The 23,980-nt window shown below is 36.6% G+C and overlaps 1 protein-coding gene across 1 annotated transcript in view; it reads left to right on the forward strand.

The window, feature by feature from the left end:
• The window catches only part of RNF216 (ring finger protein 216), a 196,629-nt gene that overhangs the window by 55,062 nt on the left and 117,587 nt on the right, over window positions 1-23,980 (forward strand). Inside the window, exons 2-6 of the mRNA XM_069084744.1 lie at window positions 8,374-8,511; window positions 13,022-13,188; window positions 16,623-17,423; window positions 18,367-18,443; window positions 21,171-21,273. Coding sequence (XP_068940845.1) covers window positions 8,445-8,511; window positions 13,022-13,188; window positions 16,623-17,423; window positions 18,367-18,443; window positions 21,171-21,273 — 1,215 coding nt within the window. The 5' untranslated portion in view covers window positions 8,374-8,444. The remainder of the gene's footprint in view (window positions 1-8,373; window positions 8,512-13,021; window positions 13,189-16,622; window positions 17,424-18,366; window positions 18,444-21,170; window positions 21,274-23,980) is intronic.

Genomic DNA, 23,980 nt, shown 5'->3' on the forward strand with positions numbered 1-23,980 from the left:
CTATTGTATTTTTATTTATTTTGTTTTAATCTGGTTGTCTACACTTAAGAGTGTTGTAGGCAGGCCAGCCAAACTAGAGCACTGTGAGGTTAAGTGATTTGCCCACAGTCACAGAAGCTATCATGTGGCAGAGGTGGGACCTGAATTTGGGTCCTCTTTTTTTTTTTTGGCCTTTTGGAGGGCAGTTGGGGTTAAGTAACTTGCCCGCTAGTTTTTTTGTGCGGGTGTTAAGTGTCTGAGGCAGGAACCAAACTTGGGTCCTCCTGACACCTGGCCTGTGCTCTTACTGCACCACCTGGCTGCCTCAGGCCCTCTTTTTTTTTAAGACCAGACAAAAAAAGGATCACTTTTCTATTCTTTGTGGCACACTGTTTCTCAAAATAATTATACTACATTAAGTAATCATTCTGCTGCATTCATTATCATCCCGATCAAATTTACCATGTTAATGTCACTTTTGTTGACCTTGATTTGAATTTGTTTTTGTTGGGAAAAAAGTGTATGTTTTTACATAGGAACTGTTCTCAAAAGTATTCAGCAGTTTTGTCCATTGACGGGAAGACAAGTCCTGGCACTCTCACAACTCCCCTCCACCCCAATTTAGAAAACTCTAACCCTAGTCTTAGTTTTAGGCTGAGTTCTGTGTAAGCTTGCTTTCCTTTCATTGTTTTGTAAGTGTGATGATAGTCAATTAAGTTTGAATAGAAGCACTCCCATATGCTAAAAGGGCCCTGGTGAGGTTAAATAGCAAACTGTGGATCCAGTTGACACAATTTCATGTCTAATTGCTGAGCCCAAAGTTCTGAAGAAGAAGGGAGTCAAAAATGTGCACAGTTGGGGACTGGTGTTAGAACACAGGATTGGAAAAACTTAGAGAAGAAGGGATTCATAGGGTCAGGGATAATGCCTTGTTAAAATGGATTGGGTTGGGGCGGCTAGAGCACAGGCCCTGGAGTCAGGAGGACCTGGGTTGGGATTCGGCCTCAGGCACTTAACACAAAAAAATAAGCCGTGTGGCCTTGGGCAAGTCACTTAACTCCAATTGCCCTCCAAAAAAAATTGGATTGGATTCTAGTGTTCCTGGAACCAGCTCTAATCAGAATGATTTTTAAATTTTCAATGTGAGCAATTACACCTCTGCTGCAGATGCTACAAATCAGGGCTTGGTTTATTTATTTTTATTGTGTAGACTAAAGAAAGTAAAGGGGAAATGTTAAAATAATGTAAATTAAACTTAAAAGTGTTTCGTCGTCCCCCCCCCCAAATGGTTAAACATTTATCAGCACACACCAGGATAAGAGGCAAAAATGAAAGGAAGGCAGTAAAGCCATATTGAAGTATATGGTGAGGGCAAATGAGAAACCACTTATTAAATTACCATCAAGCAAAAAATAGAATCAGAAGGAATAAACAAAGGAAGCATAGGCAATTGTAATCAGAAAGGGACATTTCTGATTTCAGTGTTTGGGGAATGGAGAGCATTTTGGGACGTTTGTGAGGTATGAGGAATGACTATCCTTTTTGCCGACTGAAAGAGAGGATGGTTGTGGGAATTGAGAAGATTGAGAGAAGGTTGATGAAGTTGTTAGGAGCATCAGAAATATTTAAATCACTGAGGATGGCTGGAATTGTCAATGAAGGAAACTAAGGCATGAGCTAAAATCACTGAGGAAGGTGGTAGAGTGTCGTAAGATGAAGGATAGGAACAGAATGATATAATTGGAAGGAAGATAAAGGTTATTGGCCTGTATCCGGAGATGACAATAGAGAGCATGTCCTTGACCTTGTCAGTTGGGGAAGAAAAGGAGTGAAAGAAGGAATGGTTAGTATTGAAGTGGAACGAGAGAAGAAATCCAGATTTCATTATTAGATGGTAAAAGGAGAAGAGATTCTGAATGTTTATTAAATTGAAAAAAGCTAAATTGTTGACCACAGAGGTAACACCCAGCAAGGTAATTCTAGGTAGCACCCAGCAAGGATTCTGCAGAGGAGGACAGAGCCTGGGGGAGGAGGAGGGGTTGATCTAGATATGGATAAAAGGGAGAGGTAACAAGAGAAAAGAATTTTTGTGTAGGTAGACTGTGGTTCTTAACTTCAGAGATTAGGGATATAGGAAATTGGGATTTACTAGCCACTTGCCAAAGAGTAACCAGAAAGGCAGAAACTTGTATCTGTAAGCCTGTTATTGTTGTATGTCTGACTGTCTGTGATCCCATTTGGGGTTTTCTTGGCTAAGAGACTAGAGTGGTTTGTCATTTCCTTCTCCAGTCCATTTTACAGATGAGGAAACTGAAGCAAACAGGGTTAAATGACTTGCCCAGGGTCATACATCTAGTGTCTGAGGTCAGATTGGAACTCATGAAGATGAGTCTTCCTGACGTTAGTCTCAGTGCTCTTGTCCACTGCACTTCCTAGCTACTCTCCAGAAACAGTTCATACAATGTCATCTTTTTTCCTAATGTTTGTTCGGTTTGCTGAACCTTTTGTTTCACTGCTTGCTTCATTTTTCTTTTTTATTATTAAGGCTTTCTAGGAGAGAGGAATGAAAGAAATATGTTGGAAACAATGTGATGCAAACGAAATATATCTATAAAAATTTATTTAAAAAAAAAACAATCCCCTGCAATAGCAGCTTTTGAAAGAAGAATAAATGCTATGTCAGTGTAAATAAATTTACTAGAATCTAAGATAAACAAAATAAACACTAAGCATTTCTCCACCCAAAACCTAGTAGCCCATCTGTAAGCCTACAAACATTTATTTGTGCCTTCTTTGTGCTAGATACTTTGTGAGGGAAAAATGAGACGGTTCCTACCCTCAGGATGGAGAAAGAACAAACATTTGTTAAAAAAGAGCAGCTAGGCACCGTGGGCCTGGACGTGGAGTTGGGAAGGACCTAAGTTTAAATCAGGACTCAGAGGTGGAAAAGCAAATGGGAAACCACTCCAATACTTTTGCCAAGAGAACCCCAAAAAGGGGCCATGAAGAGTCGGATGTGACTGAAAAACAGCTAAAACAACAACACTAATGTAAAGCAAAGGAGATTGTTCTTGCATTTAAGGAGTTATTGGGGGAAGACTTCATGTAAAAAAGTGCTGGATAGAAAAGGGGAGGAAGGAAGATAGATGGCCTAGAAATGAAATGAAAGTCTAAATCTGTGCAAGATCAGTTGAAAGTTTACCTATCAAAGAGTTCCCAGGGAGATAGCAAGCCCCCTGTAAGTATTTATAAAATAGACAAGATAATCTCACTTGAGAGATACTAGCTGGGGAGAGAAAAGTCCTGTGTATTTACAAAATACAGACAAGATAATTTCATTTGTGAGATACTAGAAGATAAGGGGAGGAAAAGTCTCAAAAGGTGGTTTTGAACTGAGCTTTGAAGGAAATTAGGGATGTTAAGATGCTGACAAGGATGGAGTATATTCTAGGCCTTATGCAATAAATCCTTCTGATGGTTCTCAATGCAATATTTGGGGTGATTACATCAGGAAAAGGCTAATAGTAAGTAGAAGATAGAGAAAATATATGACAGGAAGAGAATAGGAAAAATAGTATTTTAAGTGGGAAGAAAGTTTCTGCTGTAGAACTCACTGCCTATAAAATAGATATTATAAAAACATCCTTTTGATCATAATTTTATGTAATATGATTTACAGATTATTCACAAATGTAGAATGGAATCCTGTGTAGGAAGTAATATTTAATCATATTCCAACATCTTTTGAAAGTGAAATAACATCAGATCTGTTTCATAAAAGGTGGAAGTAAATTTTAATACAGAAAATTGAAGGCAGACTGAAATTTACTGCAGTTAGATATCAAGATAGTCCTTGGCAGAAAAGGCTTGGAACCACTAGTACAGAAACACAAATTTGGTTTACTTATTAATTTTTGGAGGACAGACGATTTGAACACATACACACAAACACTGTCTGAAGAGTTGTATTTGGAGAAAGGTCTTTTTTTTTTCCTAATAAGTGACTCATTCTAGAATTTATGTTTAACTTTCAAGACTGAAATTATAATTCCTTTTAGGTATGTAAGGTGGTAAATTGAACATAAGCTAAAACCCAGTTCTTATGTTTGAAAATTCATTATTCAGATCATCTTGTCAGAGCTGAATATTTTAAAGTTTATGATATTTATGACTTGCAATTAAAAGCCTCATTTAAGTACAAGTTTAAATAATATAACTTTGAAATTCGGATAAGGATGAACAGTTGACCTGTCGTACTTATGTTTTATAAATTCACCTCAAATACTGAATAAACAAACGGTGAACTTATTGCTCTTTGGGGAAATACAGGTTTAGCTTTCCTGTAGGCCACAACCTTTACTTTAGCACTTTCCAGAATGGCTTCATGTACAGATTCAGGAATTTCTTCTATATTTTTCTCGATGAACCTTGTTGATTCATTAACTATGTTGATTCATGACCGACAGTAATACCTGAACAAAGCCTATCTAATACACATATTTTCTCCCTAAGGCACATCACAGCCTTCTTGTGCTTAGGAACCCTAGACAGCACTTCACTATACTTGGCTGCCATTTTTAAACAGCAAAATCACCAATGAAAAATCAGAAAAATGTGAAAAAAGATGGCACTAAATAGACTGTGAAAAGGATGCCTTTATAGAATGAGAGCTGAAACAAGAAGGCAGAGTATGGCCTTCAACTTCAGCAGAACAACTTAATTTTTCTGCTATTCTGTGAGTGTCCACAAATGACCAGGAAAGCTCTGCAAATGTTCATTTTAGGGTTAAAAATTAAACAATTTTATTAGTGAATGTGTAAACCACATAATGAGTGTGGATTGTACCATTTGTATTGTTCTAGTACAAAGCTAGCATTATAGCAGGAGAGTTCCAAAGGGGAAACATGCATTTATTTATTAAAGACTTCTTCTTTGTTCTTCTTGAGCACTGTGAGATGGGTGCTATTATTGTCCATTTACATTTAAGGAAATTGAGGAAAACAGGAGTGTCTGACGTTGCATTTGAACTTCTAGGCCCAAGCATTTTATCCACTGCATTACCTAGTGGACAGTATTGATGGAAATTAAAGTGTAAAGTCACTTAATCTTTAGAATGTGGCTTTATGGGATTCAGGAGGGTTTTATAAAATATATTTTCAAGAGAATAGCTCGAGGATTCGGTAAGTATGTGCAAGATATGAAGCAATTCAACTATGAGATAGATCAAATACTTCAAAAATTAAATCTCTTCAGTATCCATCATTTCTGTTCTTGGCTCCTGAAAAGTTAAGTTATTCCTTTTGCTAGTTGTGTCTCATCTCTTATGCTGAAGCTTAGAGAATTGGAAATATTCAGAGTACACATTTTTTTCTTTAGTTCAACATGAATACACTTGCCATTGTTAACAGCTTGCTTGTGTTAACTTTATAGTGAAGCATTAGTAAAGATGATAAGAATATCCCCAACAAAAAAGTTATGTGAGTTTTTCATTTTCTTATTGTTCACAAGGCCAAGGATAGCACTCCTTCCATCACATGTTTCCCCACCCACCCTTTTTATTTTTCTGAATGCTTCCATGTTTTTCAAATGGTTTTGGTTGATATATAAAATCTGTCAGTCATACTGTTCTTTATTAGCTAAACATAATTTTTTACTTGGGTTTTTATTATGGTTTTCTTGGGTTGTTGACAGTTGGGAGGCTGCCCATTGAACATTTTCCTGTGTCTTGTGATTTGAAAAGAAATGTTTTCTTTTTTTCCCATTGTTACAGAATACGTATGATGAATAAGCCAGTTGTGACTGAGAATAACATGATTTTTTAATGCATTTATTTGTCTTCACAAGAAGTCAGAAACAGCAAAAGAAACAACTCCTGTTCTTAGGACAGTGCAAACATTTTCTACATTGTGTATTGCATTTGTATCCATCACAGTATCCACCAGTTTGGAGTACTTTGTATACTTTTTCACTTTTCCATATACTTTGTATACTTTTCCACTTTTATTTTTCAGGAAATATCTTCAGCTAAAATTTTACACTAGTGCCTTATTGTGGTATGGAACTGACCCTCGGTTCTGAAAGGCTTAATGCCAGAGGAGCATAAACCCTGGCAGGTCTTGCCCAGCCAGAAAGCTTCCCTGGGGACAGAGCAAACAGTTTGTTTTAGGAAAGTCAGTTTAACAAAGGCTGGAGAGGTCCATCACCAGATTGGCCAGGATGCCTTTATTAGTCACAGGAACCCTCAGAAACTACTTCCTCAGCTGAAAAACATGAGCTGTGTTGGTAGAGGTAGGGCCCACTTGAGAAAATTAGAGCTCATCTTCATGCAACAGAAGCAGTGGTAATGTAATATTCCATTGCATTAAAGTCCCTGGTTATCTTAACTTTCACCCAATAATTGGACATTGAAGGTTGGAGTTTTGCTATTATTAGATATGCGGCTATAAGCATCTTTGTACAAATGAGATTTTTTTCTTTTGAATTATTTCCTTGGGAAATATTCTCAGTGGTGGGATCACTAGGTCATTGTTATATATTGCCAAGAACAGCTGATAATATTTTAGTATTATTGGTTAAATGCCAGTGGTGTTTGGTCCAGTTTAAGAAAAGAACTAGAAGAGAAACCACGCTTGGGAGTTAGGACTGTTCTGTGAGAATTGGAGCAGATGTCAGACAATATGCATTTATTAGTAAGTGCTTCCTATGTGCCAGGCAGTGAGCTTTAGTAAACATTGGGGATGTAGAGAAAAACAAAACCTGTTCTTGCCCTCTAGGAGCTCACATTTTAAGGAGGGTAACAACATGTAAATAAGTAGGTACAAGATTTTGTGTGTGTGTGTGTGTGTGTGTGTGTGTGTGTATGTATGTATATGAGAGAGAGATTGCAGCTGAGGGGATATGAGGCAAGGGTTCTTTTTCAAAATTTTGAATTTGAACTCAAACAGTCAAGAAGCAGAGGTGATGAGGAAGCATAATCCATAGACATAGATTGGGAAGGCAAGACCAGACTGTTATTATGTTTGAGAAATAAACACGTGGGCCTTATAGCTGGATGGTGGAATGCATGAGAGGAATGTAGTATGAAAAGTAGGAAGGGCACAGGGTATGAGATTGTAAAGAAATGTTTAAAAAAGGGATGAGGGAGGGATAAACTTGAATAATTTTTTTAAAGGAATTTAAGACTTAAAATCAGGATGACTTATAAGATTCTTGAATGAGGTCTCAGCAGTTAGGATGCTGGTCTAGCAGTGCTATTTTTATTTTTAGTATGATGATAATTTGAAAAGTGGTGAATATGGTGCAGGGAACAGTGGGGAAATACCTAGGGGTTTTTGTCCTAGTCCCTTCTTGAACTTGAGAGATATGTCCTTTAGGTGACCTAAGAAATACTGCCTCCTTGGAGTCTGGTTACCTTAATTTGGTCTTGAAATTGGGAACCAGTGCTCCATAGCTATGTACTGTCTTCTTTGTCTTTTCCCCCCTTTGTTATGTTTTTGTTTCCTTAAAGGCTAAAAAAAAATGTCTCCTAAATTTTGGAGCTTGTTCCCATTTTAAATGGAGTAGTGAAGGTTGTAGGTATGGGGGAAGAAGAATGGGATGCTTTTGTGATGATTAGAAAAATTTTGAGAGACAAAGTTTTGGGGTAAATTATGAATAATTTTATCAATCAAGGCCATCATATGATTGACTGAAAAACAAAAAGGCTCCTTATTCTCTCATTCTTTCAAAGAGACACCTGGTTGCTTTATGTTAGGCCTTTGAACTAGAGGTGTTCATCAAACAGCAATTGACTAATTGGTTAACAGTTTAAACAGTTGAATTACAAAGAAAAGTGGGTTTACTCTAATGAGAAGCTGAGAGAGATATCAAGTCACTTTTGGATAGAGAGACTATCGCCCTAAGAGTGGGGAATCTATGGCCTTGGTCACATGTGGCCAGTCTAGGTCCTCAAGTGCAGTCTTTTGAATTCAAACTTCACAGAACAAATCCCTTTAATAAAAGAATTTGGACTCAGTCAAAAGGCCAGGTTCCCCCTCCCTACCCCAGATTTTGGGCAGTTTAGACAAAAGGATCTCTCTCCATCCAAGCTTAATTGAATGGAATTCACCTAAGACTAGAGATTCCCCTTTAAGGTTGGGTGGGCTGTGGTAGAGAAGTTCAGCTGGACCTTCAGAGACTGAGGTCTTGCAGTCAGGAAAGAGAAAAGGAATAACTTTGAATCTTCCCCAAATCATTAGTTACTAGTAATCATTTCTCTCACTTTCAGTTTCTCATTTTTTATAGCTGCTACTATTCATTAAAGATTTTGAGATTCATTGATGCTTGGGAAATTACCTGGGATGAATTAGAATTGAAAACACTAAGTGCTTTTTCTCCCTTTGCCTTATTTTTCAGATCATTCTGAGTACTTCATTGCTATACTTAGGTACTAGCTGGTACATATATGTGCAGATCTGTGTTTTAAAATGGCAGAGGGAGGTGGCAATGAAGAGGTGATTCACTTGAACAGCTTTCATGATCACAGGGGGAAAGGTAAGTTATCTGACTTCTTACTATTTCTCTTTCCCTTCTGTTTTCCTTTAGCCTAACATTCTATTACAAGAGATTTGTTGTTACACATTTTGTAATATTTAGAACTTAGAGAATTAATAGGGCACTGTTTTTTCAAAGCAAGAACCTTATCCTCAAGGAATTTTCAGACTAGATTGTTAATGGCATATGGCAATGAGTCATTTGATCTGTCATAAACAGTGACAAAAAAAGGAATTGTGAATATGTGAAACAGTAGACTGCAAATGAAATATTAAGGGCAAAGGAATAGAATTAAAAGGAATAAAAATAACAGTGATTCTTATCATGGGAATTTATAGTTTACAAAAAAGTTTCCTCATAAAACTACAATGTAGATAGTATGTGTTTTATAATCCCTGTTTTAAAGCTGAAACCACAGGAAGTTGGGTAATTGGTCCAAGGTTAGGTAGCTAATAAGTGTGGGAAGCTGGTGAGAAGACAGTAGCAGAACAGGAACAATCTCATCTGTGAGGAAGCTCTAGAAAGTGCTGGTATAAAACATACCTTTGACCTTTTCCTTGTGTGTTGTGTTAATTGTTTACTCAACAGACACTATCAGTTTAGGAATTTTTCTTTGGGGAGAAATTTTGGTTTGGATTTATAATGAAGTAATTAGTATTTGCATTATAGAGATCTATAACCAATTTTTCTGGAAAGTATATAATTCTACAAATTTATCAGTATGTGCATTTCTTTTAAAACTAGTGGCAATAATTTGTATAAATGTACATGATCTTTTACTGTTAAATCATAATTTAAACTTTATGTTAGACTTGAAGAAATAATCTATGCCTGTCATTTGGAAAGAATATTGAATGTACTCATTTTTTTTCCCTATATAAACATTCTGTGAGGACGGGTAATGGTTTTTTTGTTTAGGTATATTTTGTGCTCATGTCTCTTTTATTGGTTTTTCTTTGTTTATTTTACAAGCATTTCAAATTTTGCAAGGTGTGAAAATGACCAGGAAAAAAAATTTTTGTTTTTCAGTAGTATTCTAAAGTGGTTGCCAAATGTATTTTTAAAAATTTTAATATACTAAATTTTTGTTGTGAGTTGTACTTCATTTCCAAATTTTCAGGACATGTCATCACTCAGATTCACAGGAGTGCATGGGGTCAAGTCTCTTAAGATTTTGACTTCCAGACACTGACATTTTTAGAAACTTTTTCATAAAATCATGAAATATCTAAACTAAGTGTTGGAATAGAATCATAGAATATCTTTCTAGTTTTTAAAATTTTTCCCTCAACCTGGCTCATACCCTCTTTTCCAGCCTCATTTCACATTACTGCCCTAAATTCCAGGTAAAATGCACTCTGTTGGCTCCTTATTCTCTCTGTATTCCTGTATGCTGTCTCGCTCTCTTCTGTACTCCTCTCCCCCTCATTCATGGTTGGAATGGTCCCCCTCCTAAACTTGAAATGCACTTTCTCCTCTCACCCTTCTAGAGTTTTTGCTTCTATTGGGCAGTGGAGTATTTCCTTTCTTTTATACACGATTAAAGCTTTCTTTCCTCAAATTAACATTTTATTTATTTATCTGATTACTCTCTATGGAATGTAAACTCCTTTAAGGTAAGAATTATTTCATTTTTGTCTTTGTTATTCCTAGAGCTTAACCTCCTGGACTAGTCTGAACTTATTTGTTTATCTGCGCGGATAGGTACAGATCTAATACTATAGTACGCCAGGCACTGTGCTACTTAACTTTTGCAAATATCTCTTATTTTGTCCTCATAGCAACCTGGGAGGTAGATACTATTATTTTCTCCATTTTACAGTTGAGGAATATGAGTCAGAAGTTAAATGACTTGCCCAAGGTCACACAACTAGTAAGTATCTGTGGGCAGATTTGAACTTGTCTTTCTGCTTCTAGGTCTAGCACTCTGCTGTGCTGTCTACCAGGTGCTTCACAATATTCACATTCGAGAAATAGGGTGTGAGAAATAATTAACTCATTTCTATTTTTCCCCAACAATAAAAAATGTTAATTGAAGTTGAATATCTGTATATTTAGAACATATAAAAGACAGTCATCACATTTATTCATCACATTTGTGGAATTGCCTTGTGCTTTTGGCATATATGTAGAAGAGACTTTCGAAAGTTGTATTTAAAAGGAAAATGGATAATTTTAATTGCTTTTAATTTAGTGATGATATATTTTGAAAAGGTGGTTACCTAAAGGAGTTAAAACTTGATTTTTATATTGGTAAAATTGGGTAATACTAAGTAGATATTTTATTATTTTGTTAAATTATAAAATTAATGGATATTTTCAGGGATATGTAAATAATTTTTTCCTCCTGAGGAGATATTTTTAATATTAGATTGGAATGTTTCAGTTTTTAAAGGTTTTATAAACTAGAGACTGATTTAACCCCATATTCTTCTTATATTGCCCTAAACAGTTAAAATAATAGCTTATGTTTACATAGCATTTTTGTATTTCCAAATCCATTTATCTATTATTTAATCTCATAACAACTCTGTGTAATTGCTAGGGCAGATATTACTTTCTTATTATATAGATGATGACAGTGAAGTTCAAAGGAATGATATACAAGGCTGTGCAGATAGTAAGTGGTAGATTAGTCCAACTAAGATGGCTTCCTGAACAAAGGCAGACTACTCTAGCTAATACCAGAAATTTGCACCAGACTTAATAATTTTACATATATATATATATATATATATATAGTGATATATATATATATATATATATATATATCCAGTGATGACCCTACAGCAAATGACTTCTTGTATCCAAGAAATCGACAAAAACTTAGTTGTAGGAAAGGGAATCACCAGTTAAAACCAATACTAGTGTGGACAAGGAAGCCTGGAACTTCCCAGAAGGACCAGAAACACAAGTAGCCTATAGGAATCTCTGGCCCGCTTAGATGAGAAAGTGATAAAACTAACCCAAGAGAAATGGGTTCGATGAAAACTAGAATGGGCAAACAGAAATACATGATTCTGTGAGACAATAAAAAAATATTAGAACATAGCAAATAATTGGAAAAATAGGACAAAATGTTGTATCTGATATCATAAACTACTGACTTGAGAAAGAGATCAGGGAGACACTTTAGGAATCATTGTACTCTGAAAACTGTGGTCCAAAAAAAAAAAGCCTAGACATTATTCCAAAAAATCATAAATGAAAAATACAAGGATCACCAAATTGAAAACTTAAGAATGGCATAGCCAAAATCCAGAGCTCTCACATTACACACAACTCGGTATAGAAATAAATCAAACTTAACAGAAAAACAAGTAGGGACAGGGGAGGTGGGATATTAAGAAGGAAAATAATGCTGGAGAGTTAATAGTCTCAAACAAGACAAACTTTTTGGTCCTGAAAAAGGGAATTAAAAGGAAAAAAGAAAAGTAAAGCATTAGCATCTAAGGAAATAGCCATTGGTTGAGGAATGGTTGAACACAAATGTAATGGAATATCATTCCGTAAGACAAAGTTCTGAAAGACAATTACAGAGAATCCTGGATAATATAAAATGAATGTAGAGTAAAGGACGGCATCATTAAGCAAAAACTTCAGTAGACTTAAGAAGGTAACAGACTCAAAGTGGAGAAAGACATCAATTTTTGGACTTGACCACTATGTGGATTCTTTTACTTGATTAAGCATATTTGTTAGAAGGGTTTTTTTTTTTGTTTTTCTTAAGTGCCCAGAAAAGGACAGAAGTAAAGTACATGCAAACAGCTATTTCGAAAGTTAATTGTGCAAGTTATTATATATACTTAAAAAAATGAAATGGAGCATAATGATTTTATATACTTAGTGAATGCTTTGCATTCTGCTCACTATGTGCAAATGTTCTTTTGGTGTTTAAATTAAAAATAAATTAATAAAGGTATTTTAGAGAGTGGTAGGGCAGAGTACTTCAGTTCAGCTTTCCTATATCCAAAACCATTCCACTTTCCCCAAAACCATGCTGCAGACTTTGAGCCCTCAGTCGGACCTGTACCATAATTATAAAAAGCCTCAGTAAAGCCTGAAATGGGAGCATGTCACTTAATTTTTATAGAATTCTTGAAGAAGAATTCATGCTAAATAATTCAGTGATATCGTTACTTAAATTCCAAGGGTAGTTTCAGTCTTTGTAGACAGATTAAGGTGTAGCTGCTGTAAACCCTTTCTGTTGGTTGGGTTGTTCCGGTCCTCTCTGACTCATGTCCAACTCCTCATGACCCCATTTGGGGTTTTCTTGGCAAAGATACTCAAGTGGTTTGCCATTTCCTTCTCCAGCTCATTTTACAGGTGAGGAACTGAGGTAGACAGGGTTAAATGACTTGCCCAGGGTCACACAGCTAGTGTATGAGACTGGATTTCAACCTTGGGAGAAGAGTCCTCCTAACTCCAGGCCCAGGGCTCAATCCACCTCGCCACCTTGCTGCCCCTGTAAACTCTTAGCTTCTAGGTAATGTTTCCTGCTTTTCTGTAGACAGGATAAGTCACAGAGATGAAGGCCTCATCACCATATCAGACTCCTCAGATGAAGAGCTTGCTCTTTTGCCAACTTCTCGACAGCATGAAGAAGAGGATGACTATGGCTATGATGATGACGATGACAATGATGACGATGACGATGATGTTGTCATCTTGGCAGAAGTGAGTTTTCCTGAGAATACAGTGGTGAGGTACTGATGAAAATGGAGAATGTATTTTGTAAACTGGGATGTTGCGGAGGAGAGCGCTGTGCTTTAAGTTGCTGAAAAAGCCACCTAGACTCTTAGCTAGTTTTCTAATAATCAATTCCTTTTTTTTTTTTAAAGCAATTGGGGTTAAGTAACTTGCTCAAGGTTACACGGCCATTTATTTCTGGGTGTGGTGCTAAGTATCAGAGCCTGGATTCGATCCCCAGGTCATCCCGACACTGGGGCCGGTGCTCTTACTCGCTGAGCCACCTGGCCTCCCCTAAGCAATTGGGGTTAAGTAATTTGCTCAAGGTTACACGGCCAGGTGTTTCTGGGTGGGTGCTAAGTGTCTGAACCCAGATTCAATCCCAGGTCATCCCGACTCTGGGGCTGGTGCTCTTACTCGTGCTACCTGGCTGCCCCAACCAATTCCCTTTTTACCCAAAGTAGAAATGATTATGACTTTGTTTAATTTTTGGAATGGACTGTAGGAACTCAAGTCTTCCCCAGCAGTTTGTATCATTCTGTTTTCTATGCATGATCTAGATTCATTTTAGCTCTGTAGAGGGTCAGATATAGAATCATAGTAATAGGTCATAATTAGATAAGTGTGGAGAAAGCCTGTAACTGATAACCTATCAAAGCTCTACCTACCACCAATATCTGAAATAAATTTATGATGAGCCTAATCATTATACATGTTAGCACTAAAACCCTGCGGGACACTCTGTTGTCTGACACCAGAGAGGAATTATTGATTCACTGACTTTACTCTTTGCACTTTTCCTGAGGAGCATAGTAGTATAGGTAAATGTGCAGTCTTCACTCACTGTAGAATGTTTTTGTTTGTGAGAAGATGTGCAGTGACTGTCTGATCCCTTTTTCTTACATTTGTGATCAGGCTCAGGTAAGATGTCTGTTTTGAATAGAACTACATAAAACTTCGTCATGGTTCTCTGATACACTCATGTAATTTTTCCACCTCTTCTACATTCTCAGCTTGCATGTGTGTGTTTGTGTGCATGTTCACATGCGTGCACACGCACACACACACAAAGTCCTTCTGAGGCATGTAATTATGAAACTGTTAGCCAATCTGTTTTATCATCATCTTTTTCCAATATGTTCCTTTTCCTTCTTGCCAAAGTGACTGACCTGTCCCTTAAGCATTTCTTCCTTTTTTTTTTTTTTTAAAGCAATCGGGGTTAAGTAACTTGCTCAAGGTTACACGGCCAGTTATTTCTGGGTGTGATGCTGAGTATCTGAGCCCGGGATTCGATCCAGGTCATCCCAACACTGGAGCCAGTGCTCTTACTCGCTAAGCCACCTGTCCGCCCCTTGCATTTCTTCCTTTTGTAAAGAAGAAATGCATTGCTCCTTGTGGCTATATGTTGTGGGCTTTCCTCAGAGATTTCTTGAGGGCTGGGACGGACTGTTTTTGCTTTTTTTCTTCGTATCCGCTGCAGGTCTCAGTACCTACTACCTAATAAGTACTTAACAAATTCTTGTCGTTTGATTTCAGTCATCTTAGTAAGCTAAGCCTTACCACATGAGTAGATATCTAATGATACCTTAGAAAAAGCTTTTTAAGCTATATATAAGTTTTTGAAATAAACTGATTTACAATATGGTTCTAGAGATGCAAAATGAAAGTACATTAAATTTCAGTTCTGTAAGGAGCTTTGGGAGGATACTCTGAGAGAAAATTCAAAATTTTTCACTTTGAATGAGGACAGCAAAAATTCCCACTTGCTCAGTGAGTTGGAGAGTCCTTAGGAACTGAATATTTCTCTCAGAATTTAATAGTGATTTCATCTTAATAGAAAGGAAACATGGTCTTCTTCAAAGAGGGTAAGGATTTTCATAGGCCCATAGGATTGTGGATTTATATCTTGAGGGATAGCAGAGTTCATCTACAGTACTCTCATTTTATAGATGAGGTAACTGACCTAGTTTGGTGACATGGAAATGGATGTTAGGGTAGCACTGAGGTTCTCTGAACTGCACTGTTATTTGGAGATGGTCTCCAGGATGTTGCTGAATTGAAGTAATATGCAGCAATACTCGGACACCATAATCTGGATTTCTTTTCTTATAACATTTGATTACCTCTTTTTGGAGGAATCAGACTTGTATGTTGAATTTTAATCAATTTCATTTCAGAGGCTAAATTGTTTTTAAAACATTCTAAGGTATTTTATTACCAAAGAATCACAAATGGGCAGTGATTTAATTGGTTGCCTTCTAAAACAGTAGCAAAGAATTATTTGGTGACGTCAAAATACTATTTTATTTTTTTATTTTTTGCTTTTTGGAGGGCAGTCGGGGTTAAGTGACTTGCCCAAGGTCATTCAGCCAGGGGTGTGTGTGTGTGTGTGTGTGTGTTTTAACCCAGGTCCTCCTGACTCCAAGGCCGGTGCTCTATTCACTGCTCCACCTAGTCACCCCTTCAAAAGACTATTTTAAAAACATTTTTCCACAATTACATGTAATAATAATTTTTAACATTCTTTTTTAAATTTTGAGTTCCAAATTCTATTCCTCCTTTCATCCTCTTCATATTAGTCATTTTGTGGAAGAATACATGAAACAAAAAAAGAAAGTGAAAAATAGTATGCTTCAGTCAGTATTTAGACTCCCCTCAGTTCTTTTTCTGGATATGGATAGCATTTTTCATCATGAGTCCTTTTGGATTGCTTTGGATCATTGTATTGCTGAGAAGAGCTAAGTAATTGACAGTTGTTTGTTATACAGTGTTGCTGTTACTATGTACAATGTTCTTCTGGTTTTGCTCACTTCACTTTACATCAGTTCATGTAAGTCTTTCTAGGTTTTTCTGAAATCATTCTGCTTGTCATTTCTTATGTAGCACAGTAGTATTCCATCACAGTCATATGCCGTATACCACAACTTGTTCAGCCATTGTCCAGTTGATGGGCATCCCCTCAATTTCCAATTCTTAGCCACCAAAAAAAGGGGTTGCTATAAATATCCTTTTACAAACAGGTTTTTTTCCAAAGACTACTTTTAATCACAGAACAAAAGAAGCAAATGGGAGATCTGTAATGTCATCAGCAGCTTTGGATTTTGTTGATGAATTCCAATTTTATAAAACAGCTATCTGTATAGTAGTCAGATGCAGGAAAATATTTTGTCAGTCTTTTCCATTTTTATTTTCATGGTCTTCAGAGAGACTAAAATTAAACTGCTAGAGAAGTAACAGACTTTCTTGAAATTATGGCACAAATCACTATAATTTATAATGGTAATAAGACCTGATTTCCATATAAAATTATGTCAAAAATAATTTCTGTTTTTCTTATTTCACAATTTTAACCAAGTATATAAGGATATGTAAATACCAGCTTTATTAAATATATCAAACATTTCTCTTTTTTTCCACTTTAGACAAATAAACAACAACTATTGCGGCCTATTGTCAAACCTGCTGCTCAGTGGCAGGATCTGAATAGACTGGGAGAAGGAGGTTCTAAAAAGAGTGTGACTACATTTCTGCAAGAAAAGGATAGTCTTTTTTCAACTACAAATAATGAACCAAATGTCAGTGAAAATGACAATAGAAACCAGGATTCTCAGTTGCCTGGCCCCTCTGAACACAGTAAGCATAAGGCCAAAAAAGACCGAAATCCCAAATCTGGACCAAGTAATAACGAAGACATTCAATTAATTTTGAAACCCAGTGTGAAAAAGGAAATAATCAATTTAGAAGAAGCTAGCTTTCAGAGCAAGCATCCGAATGTGCAGAGCCAGTCACCTGAAGACTCTGAACCAGAGCTCATACCAAACCACCAAGAATCAGCTGCTGCAGTGGATGACCAGGCCATAAGAGAAAATAGTTGGTTAGATCATCCTTATTTCCAACCCATAGACCAAGAACCGAATGAGTTAGCAAATCAAGTTGTTCCACAGCAGGGACAGCCTGAAGCAGACCTCTCATATCGAGATGAAATTCCAGGACCAGCTTTTCCAAGACCAGAACCACAGCAAGATGGGATCCCAGGTCCTTCCTCTCCTCAGCCTGCCCATCCTCCTGGAGAACAGAAAAACCATCAGCTGGCAATAGATGATGAGCAGCCTGGTCCAGCTTTCCCATTCCCTGGATCTCATCAACCTGATTTGGGAAATGTTCCAGAACAAGGAGGCACTGATGCAGATCAAGAATTTATTACACTGCTAGTGAGAGAAACAGTAAGTCTTATTTCTTTATCAAACAGTAGGGGGAAAAATCTTTCATAATGGGAACACTTTCTTTTTTTTGTTTTGTTTTGTTTTTGTTTTTTGGAAGGGGAAGGCAGGGCAATTGGGGTTAAGTGACTTGCCCAAGGTCACATGGCTAGTAAGTGTTAAGTGTCTGAGGTCGGATTTGAACTCAAGTCCTCCTGACTCCAGGGCCAGTGCTCTATTCACTGCTCCACCTAGCTGCCCCAATGGTTATATTTTCCATCAAAATTTTCCTAAGAACCATATCCAGATAGATGCCTTAGGGTATTGGGCATATTGGCATGATAATTTTACATATGAAAATTGAATCAGAAGCTTTTTCTATATGCCTGTGCCCCTTGAAGTTACTGGCGTTGGAGTAGCAGGAATTCAGGCTCCCTGAGATAGCACTGGATTGCTTGATTGACAGGAGCCTTGGCTTTTTGTTCAGTTTGTCTTTTTTTGAATTAAAACCCCAAACACACTGAGTTTTCTGTGATTTAAAACAATTTAGATTTTTTTTTTCAGTTTCTAATGAAAACACTAATGGGTGGTATAAAGAAAACAGCAATGCAGCATAGCTCAACGCATATTGTATTTGAAATTAAGGAGCCCTAGATTCTTGTTTGAGCTCTGCTAGTGATTTCCTGTGTGACCTTGGTTTCACCTTTCTGAGCTTCAGAGAAGTGTAGGAATTGGACCTTTAGAGTCTCTTTTAGTTCTAACGCTCTAGAATCCCATTCAGACAAATGAGTCTGAATCCTAGTTATTGGCCTGCTTTAGAACTGCCTTAAAGCCTCTTCCAGTGTTTGATGTAATGCAATAGAAACATGGTATTCAGAAAGATAATTAAAACAGCTGTATGTTTTTACTCAGTGTTCTAAAGTTTTATAGTTAATGAAATGGAACTAATGTGCTTATTCTTCTCTAGGAAGCGAGATTTCCAGATGTAGCAAGTGGGTATATTGAAGAAGTAATTCATTTGAAGAATTTTTATGATTTAAATATGTAAGTATAAAACTCGAAACATATTTTTGTCATAGTAGGTGACTCTTATGTTTGTCATAGTAGATGGACCTAGTCATAGTAGGTCATTTTTATGTTAGTGTTCTAGAAAATGTACTGTAACAGCAAAATGATCTTGTTTTTTCCCAGTGTGTTTACATCTGGTAGTTTGGGAAGCACACATCCATATAGTTACAGTTCAGATTGGTAGCATCTTTCAGCACTTTCAGTTAATGTGTTCTAGGGCTGCCATTTTTCAGATGATGCTGTTGTCAATTTGGTTATACTTGTAATTTCATTTTCCTTATAATTTATGACATTATTGGATGTTTCAGCAAGATTTTTTTTTAGTATCACTTTGCGAGAGATTAGATTTCAACTATTAAAGTTCTTGTATGGCATTTAGATATTCTTTCTGTAGGTAACAGTAGGACTTTAATACCTACCTTTGTTTTGGACTATATAGATAAAAAAGTATTTTCTCTTACTGGTTTTTTCTCTCACTCTTATCAAGAAGATACTAGAAACATTTGCAAAGAGATATGCTTGAATGATTAATTTGGTATTTGATTGAATATTATAGCATTTTGTTGAGTTATATCTGTTTGTTAGTATAAACTCATTTAAAATAACAGGCAGCCAAAATTGAACAGGCATAAAGCCTTTGGGATTTGCCAGGAAGAAATATTCATTCCCTCTTTGTTTTTTTACCACTGGAATTAACACTGCCCAACCTAAAAGGGTCATGTCCATAAAATACTATAAATAGCTTTCTTTTAAATTATTATTTTTTAAAGCTTTTTAATTTGGATGTTAAAAATATGAACTAAAATGAGCACTTCCATATACATAGTGAAACATAAAAGGAAGATTTTACAATAAACTATGAATCTCTTTCTTTTCTTTTTAAATGCAGGATGTTCCAGAAGCCTTAGTGCAGTTTTAAGCTACTAAAATTACTCTAGGATTTTGGGGACAACTTGTATATTAAACTCAACATAAACCTCTCAAAGTTGTTTTGTTTTTCTGTGAGTCCTTCTGACTTCTGTTCTCTCTGTGAATTTTTAATAAATGCTTCAATGACATTTTTTTTCTTTTTTGACAGCTCTGTCTTTAGCTTCCCCTCTCTCTTCTAACTCCTCTCAGCGCCACTGGAAAAAAAAATCAAAACCTTTGTAATAAATATGCATACTCAAGGAAAACAAATTCCCATATTGGCCAAACTCCCATTTTTGAAATGTATTTCTTATTCTGTACATTGAATCCAGTTTCTATATCTAATATAACTAGAAGAGGAAATGACAAGTTTCATTTTAGATTAAAATTTAATATAAACTTTTCTTATCCCATAAATAAAAAAAAATTCATGAAAAATCTTTAGGATTAGCTATTTACATCTAACTCTAGATTAGAAACCACCATAATTAATTGTACTTGTAGCAGTGATGCATGTGATTGTTATGTAGATTTTTTTTAGAATTCTTTATTTCCTGTTGAGTTGTATACAGTGTACTTAAACCAATATCACCTTTTGCTCATGCTAGATGTCTACATTTCTTTATCATGAGACAGTAGATCCCAAGCTTTTACTAGAAGCAAATAAAGATCACCATTAATATCTAGATAAATGGGAATTTCTTATAGGCCCATAGCCAGTTTTGATTTCCTTTTGATTTTAGCCCTAGATTCTTGGGACAAGATGGAAGAAGGAAAAGCAAGAAATAATAGTGGGATCTGACTGGAATGAGAAAATGAACTCTCTGACTTTGTCCTTTCATTGTCATTTGATCCCTTTACCAAAGATCTTGTTACTGATTATTGATATTGAGATAATTTGGGAATAGTTGGGTGGGTTGTTCAGGTGAGAAAAAATATGCGAATCTGTTGGAGTTGTTTAGGTCTACAGTGGAGATGATGTGTGGCTGCCTTTCATGTAAGGAAACTATTATGTTGGATATTCATAAATTGAGTAGTACTTGTCACATTTGGGAGAAATCTTATACAGTTTGCCTAATTTATTAGATCTTGCTTCAGAATGAAGAAATTGAGTTAATGGGTTTGATGTTTTCTTGTACGAACATTCTGCATTGAAATAAATTAAATCAGCTTTGTACTGTAGAGGAGACTATAACTTAAAATAACTAATTCATTATCCTTTATTCCTGATACATTTGGAAATAACTGAAGAAAAAAATAAAAGTTTTTACTTATTCCAGTATAATGTATGCTTCTTCAGAGTGGGGATTATTTTTCAATTTGTCTTTACATCTCCAGCATAGAGCCCAAGTTCCTTGAATGAAGTTAAGTGCTTTGTAAATGCTTGTTGAATGAATTGTCAGCTTTAATTTATGTGTATAATCGATATGTGTGCATATGTAAAAGCACACAGAACTATTATTTTATCTCCTTGGCAAATAATGGCAGTACATAGTACAATCACTTGTCTCCCACTTTTTTAACTGTCATGATTTACCCATGACTTGGTAGTATCAACCAGCAGGTTCAGGCATTGAATATGAAGGAGGGAGAATAAATGAACATTGCAACTTAAGATCATTTCACTATAAATGTTTTTTTTTAATGAACTGATAAAATTTTTAGTAAACTAGTGGCCAATTTTACTGTAATAGAGAGTTTTAATTTCTAATGTTAAATTTCCCTCATTCTGCAGGTTATTTCACTTTGGAGAAATAGGAAGGTAATGTTTGGTTTGTTTTGTGGTTTTTTCAGACTTTGCAATTTTCTTCTGGAAAACCCAGATTATCCAAAGAAGGAAGGCAGAGTGGTTTTAAATCCTAATAGCAGCCTGCTCGCCAGCCAAGATGAGAAAAAGGCAAGTATAGTATTCTTTTTCCTAATGTTTTCCAGTATGCACCTTGCCTTATCTTTTATCATACTCTTTAAGGGGAGGAAAACAGATTTCAATATTCTATTGTTGTTTGCAGATTTTTTTTATTTTAATGCCTAGAGTAGGATTTCAAAGTTTTACTCATGTTTTTCTGATATTTGCCAACGTAGGCTACTGTGAAGCCTGTAGTTAATTTAATTAATTAAATTTAATTTCTGCCTGTCATTGCCCAGCCCTTCTTCTCTTTATCCTGACCCCTCTGACCAAAAAGAACCCTAAAACAAAAAAAAGCTACAGCTTTTAATTTCATAGTTCGTTACAGAGTCAAGATCTAGGAGCCCAGGGCAGTGGTAGCCACAGCAAGAGTGAGACTGGGAGTAGTCCAGCGTCCAGGACAGAAAGAAATCCAAGTGGGTCCCCAAACTAGCACTATGAACAAGAATAGGTACCGTCTGGCAGCTCCGGTGCCCATTACCCAGTTCTGGGTCATCGATCCAGGGCAAAGAGGAGCAACTACAACAGAAGATGGGACCCTGGTTGAGTACCTAGTACAAAACCAACTTCAGGAACTTAGCTGTGTGACTCTGAGCCCAGGCGCAGAGCAGCGTCTCAGTTCTTAACCTTTAGCATAGCACATAACTTGGCAGTGGTCTGGCAAGCATCCTAGCACCCAGGAATTGAAAGGGAACCAAGATAGAGCTCTGAGGCAAGAGATTAGAGGAGGAATGGGTGCCATCTGGCAGCTCTGTCACTCATTACTCAGTTCTGGGTCACAAGTCCAAGGCAGAGAATAGTGCCTGTGATCAAGTGAGAGTTCCTAGTTAAGAACCGAACAAAAACAAATTCTAGAAAATTGCCTATGAAATTCCTGAGCACAGGGGCACAGTAGTGACTTGGTTCTAGCCATGAGCCCACCATCACACAAGCCTGAAGTAGAAAAACAAGGGTTAAAGAACAAGACCAAAGTGGGGCCAGTAGCTCAATCACTTTTAATCTTTAGAATGTATCCTTCACAACCTCACTGTAGGCTGACAGTGACTGAGTCCAGCAACAGTCTACTGAAACTCAACTACACACAAAACAATAAACCCAAACCTGAGTCAGGAAGTTGCAGAGCTTAGGCCTAGAGGTTTATTAACTTACCTGTGCCTGTATCACAACACTTTGGAAGTACTGGTAAATAAAGAATTAATCTGCCTGAAAGCTATGAATAACAGCAACAAAAAAGAGCTTAGACATATATTTAAAGAAATTATAAGAGAACTTCTAGGGGCAGCTAGGTGGTGTAGTAAATAGAACACAGACCCTGGAGTCAGGAGGACCTGAGTTCAAATACAGCTTCAGACACTTGACACGTTTACTAGCTGTGTGACCTTGGGCAAGTCACTTAACCCCAATTGCCTTGCCTTTCCCCAGCCAAAAAAAGAAAACTGCCAAAATAGCTTAGAACCAGAGAACAGAGTAGAAGTTGAAAGAATCTCTTAGTCACTTCCTGAAAGAAACACCAAAATGAAAATTCCCAGAAATACTCTAGCTAAAATCTAGAACTTTCAGTTCAAGGAGAAAGTAGTTCAAATATCCAAAAAGATGTAATTAAAGTACTGTGGGGCCACAGTCAGAATCACACAGTACTTAGCAGCTATCATTTTAAAGGAATGAAGGGCTTAGAATATGATATTCTTGAAAAGAACGGATCTAGAATTGCAACCTAAAATTATCTACCTCTAGTATAACTATTATAGTGGAGGATCTCAGTTTACCCTTCTCAGACCTAGATAAATTTAACCACAAAGTAAATGGGAAAGAAGTTGAATAGATGAATAAAATTTTAGAAAAGTTAGATGTGATACATCCAGAGAATATTGAAGGGAAATATTAAGGAATTTAACTACTTTTTCACTGTACAAGACTTTCATAAAAACTGACCAAGTTTTAAGGCATAAAAATCTCACAAACAAATGCAGAAAAGCATAAATATTAAGTATGTCTTTTTCTGACAGTACAGCAAAAATTTCATTCATTATTGTTTGAATCATAGACTAAAAATTAATTGGAAACTAATTAATTTAATCCTAAAGAATGAACAGATCAAAGAACAAATTATAGATACAGTAATTTCATTAAAGATAATGGCAACAGTGAGACTACATACCGGAATTTGTGGGGGCAGCTAGGTGGTGCAGTGAATAGAGCACTGGCCCTGGAGTCAGGAGGACCTGAGCTCAAATCTGGTCTCAGACACTTAACACAAAAAACTAGCCGTGTGACCTTGGGCAAGTCACTTAACCCCAACTGCCCTACCTTCCCCCCTCCAAAAAAAAAAAAGGCAAAAAAATCCCCCAGCTTATTGGGGCAGCTAGGTGGTGCAGTGAATAGAGCACCAGCCCTGGAGTAAGGAGGGACCTGAGTTCAAATGCGCCCTCAGACACTTATCACAAAAACTAGCCGTGTGACCTTGGGCAAGTCACAACCCCAATTGCCCTCCAAAAAAGCAAAAAATAAATAAATAAAACTTAACATATTTTGGGCGGCTAGGTGTCACAGTGAATAGAGTACTGGCCCTGAAGGCAGGAGGATCTGAGTTCAAATCCGGCCTCAGACACTTAACACACACACACACACACACACACACACACACACACACACACAAAACTAGCCATGTGACCTTGGGCAAGTCACTTAACCCCAATTG

The sequence above is a fragment of the Petaurus breviceps genome, unplaced genomic scaffold, assembly GCF_028583685.1.
Source record: "Petaurus breviceps papuanus isolate PSGF00001 unplaced genomic scaffold, PetGlider_PUasm1.0 175, whole genome shotgun sequence".
NCBI lineage: Eukaryota > Metazoa > Chordata > Mammalia > Diprotodontia > Petauridae > Petaurus > Petaurus breviceps.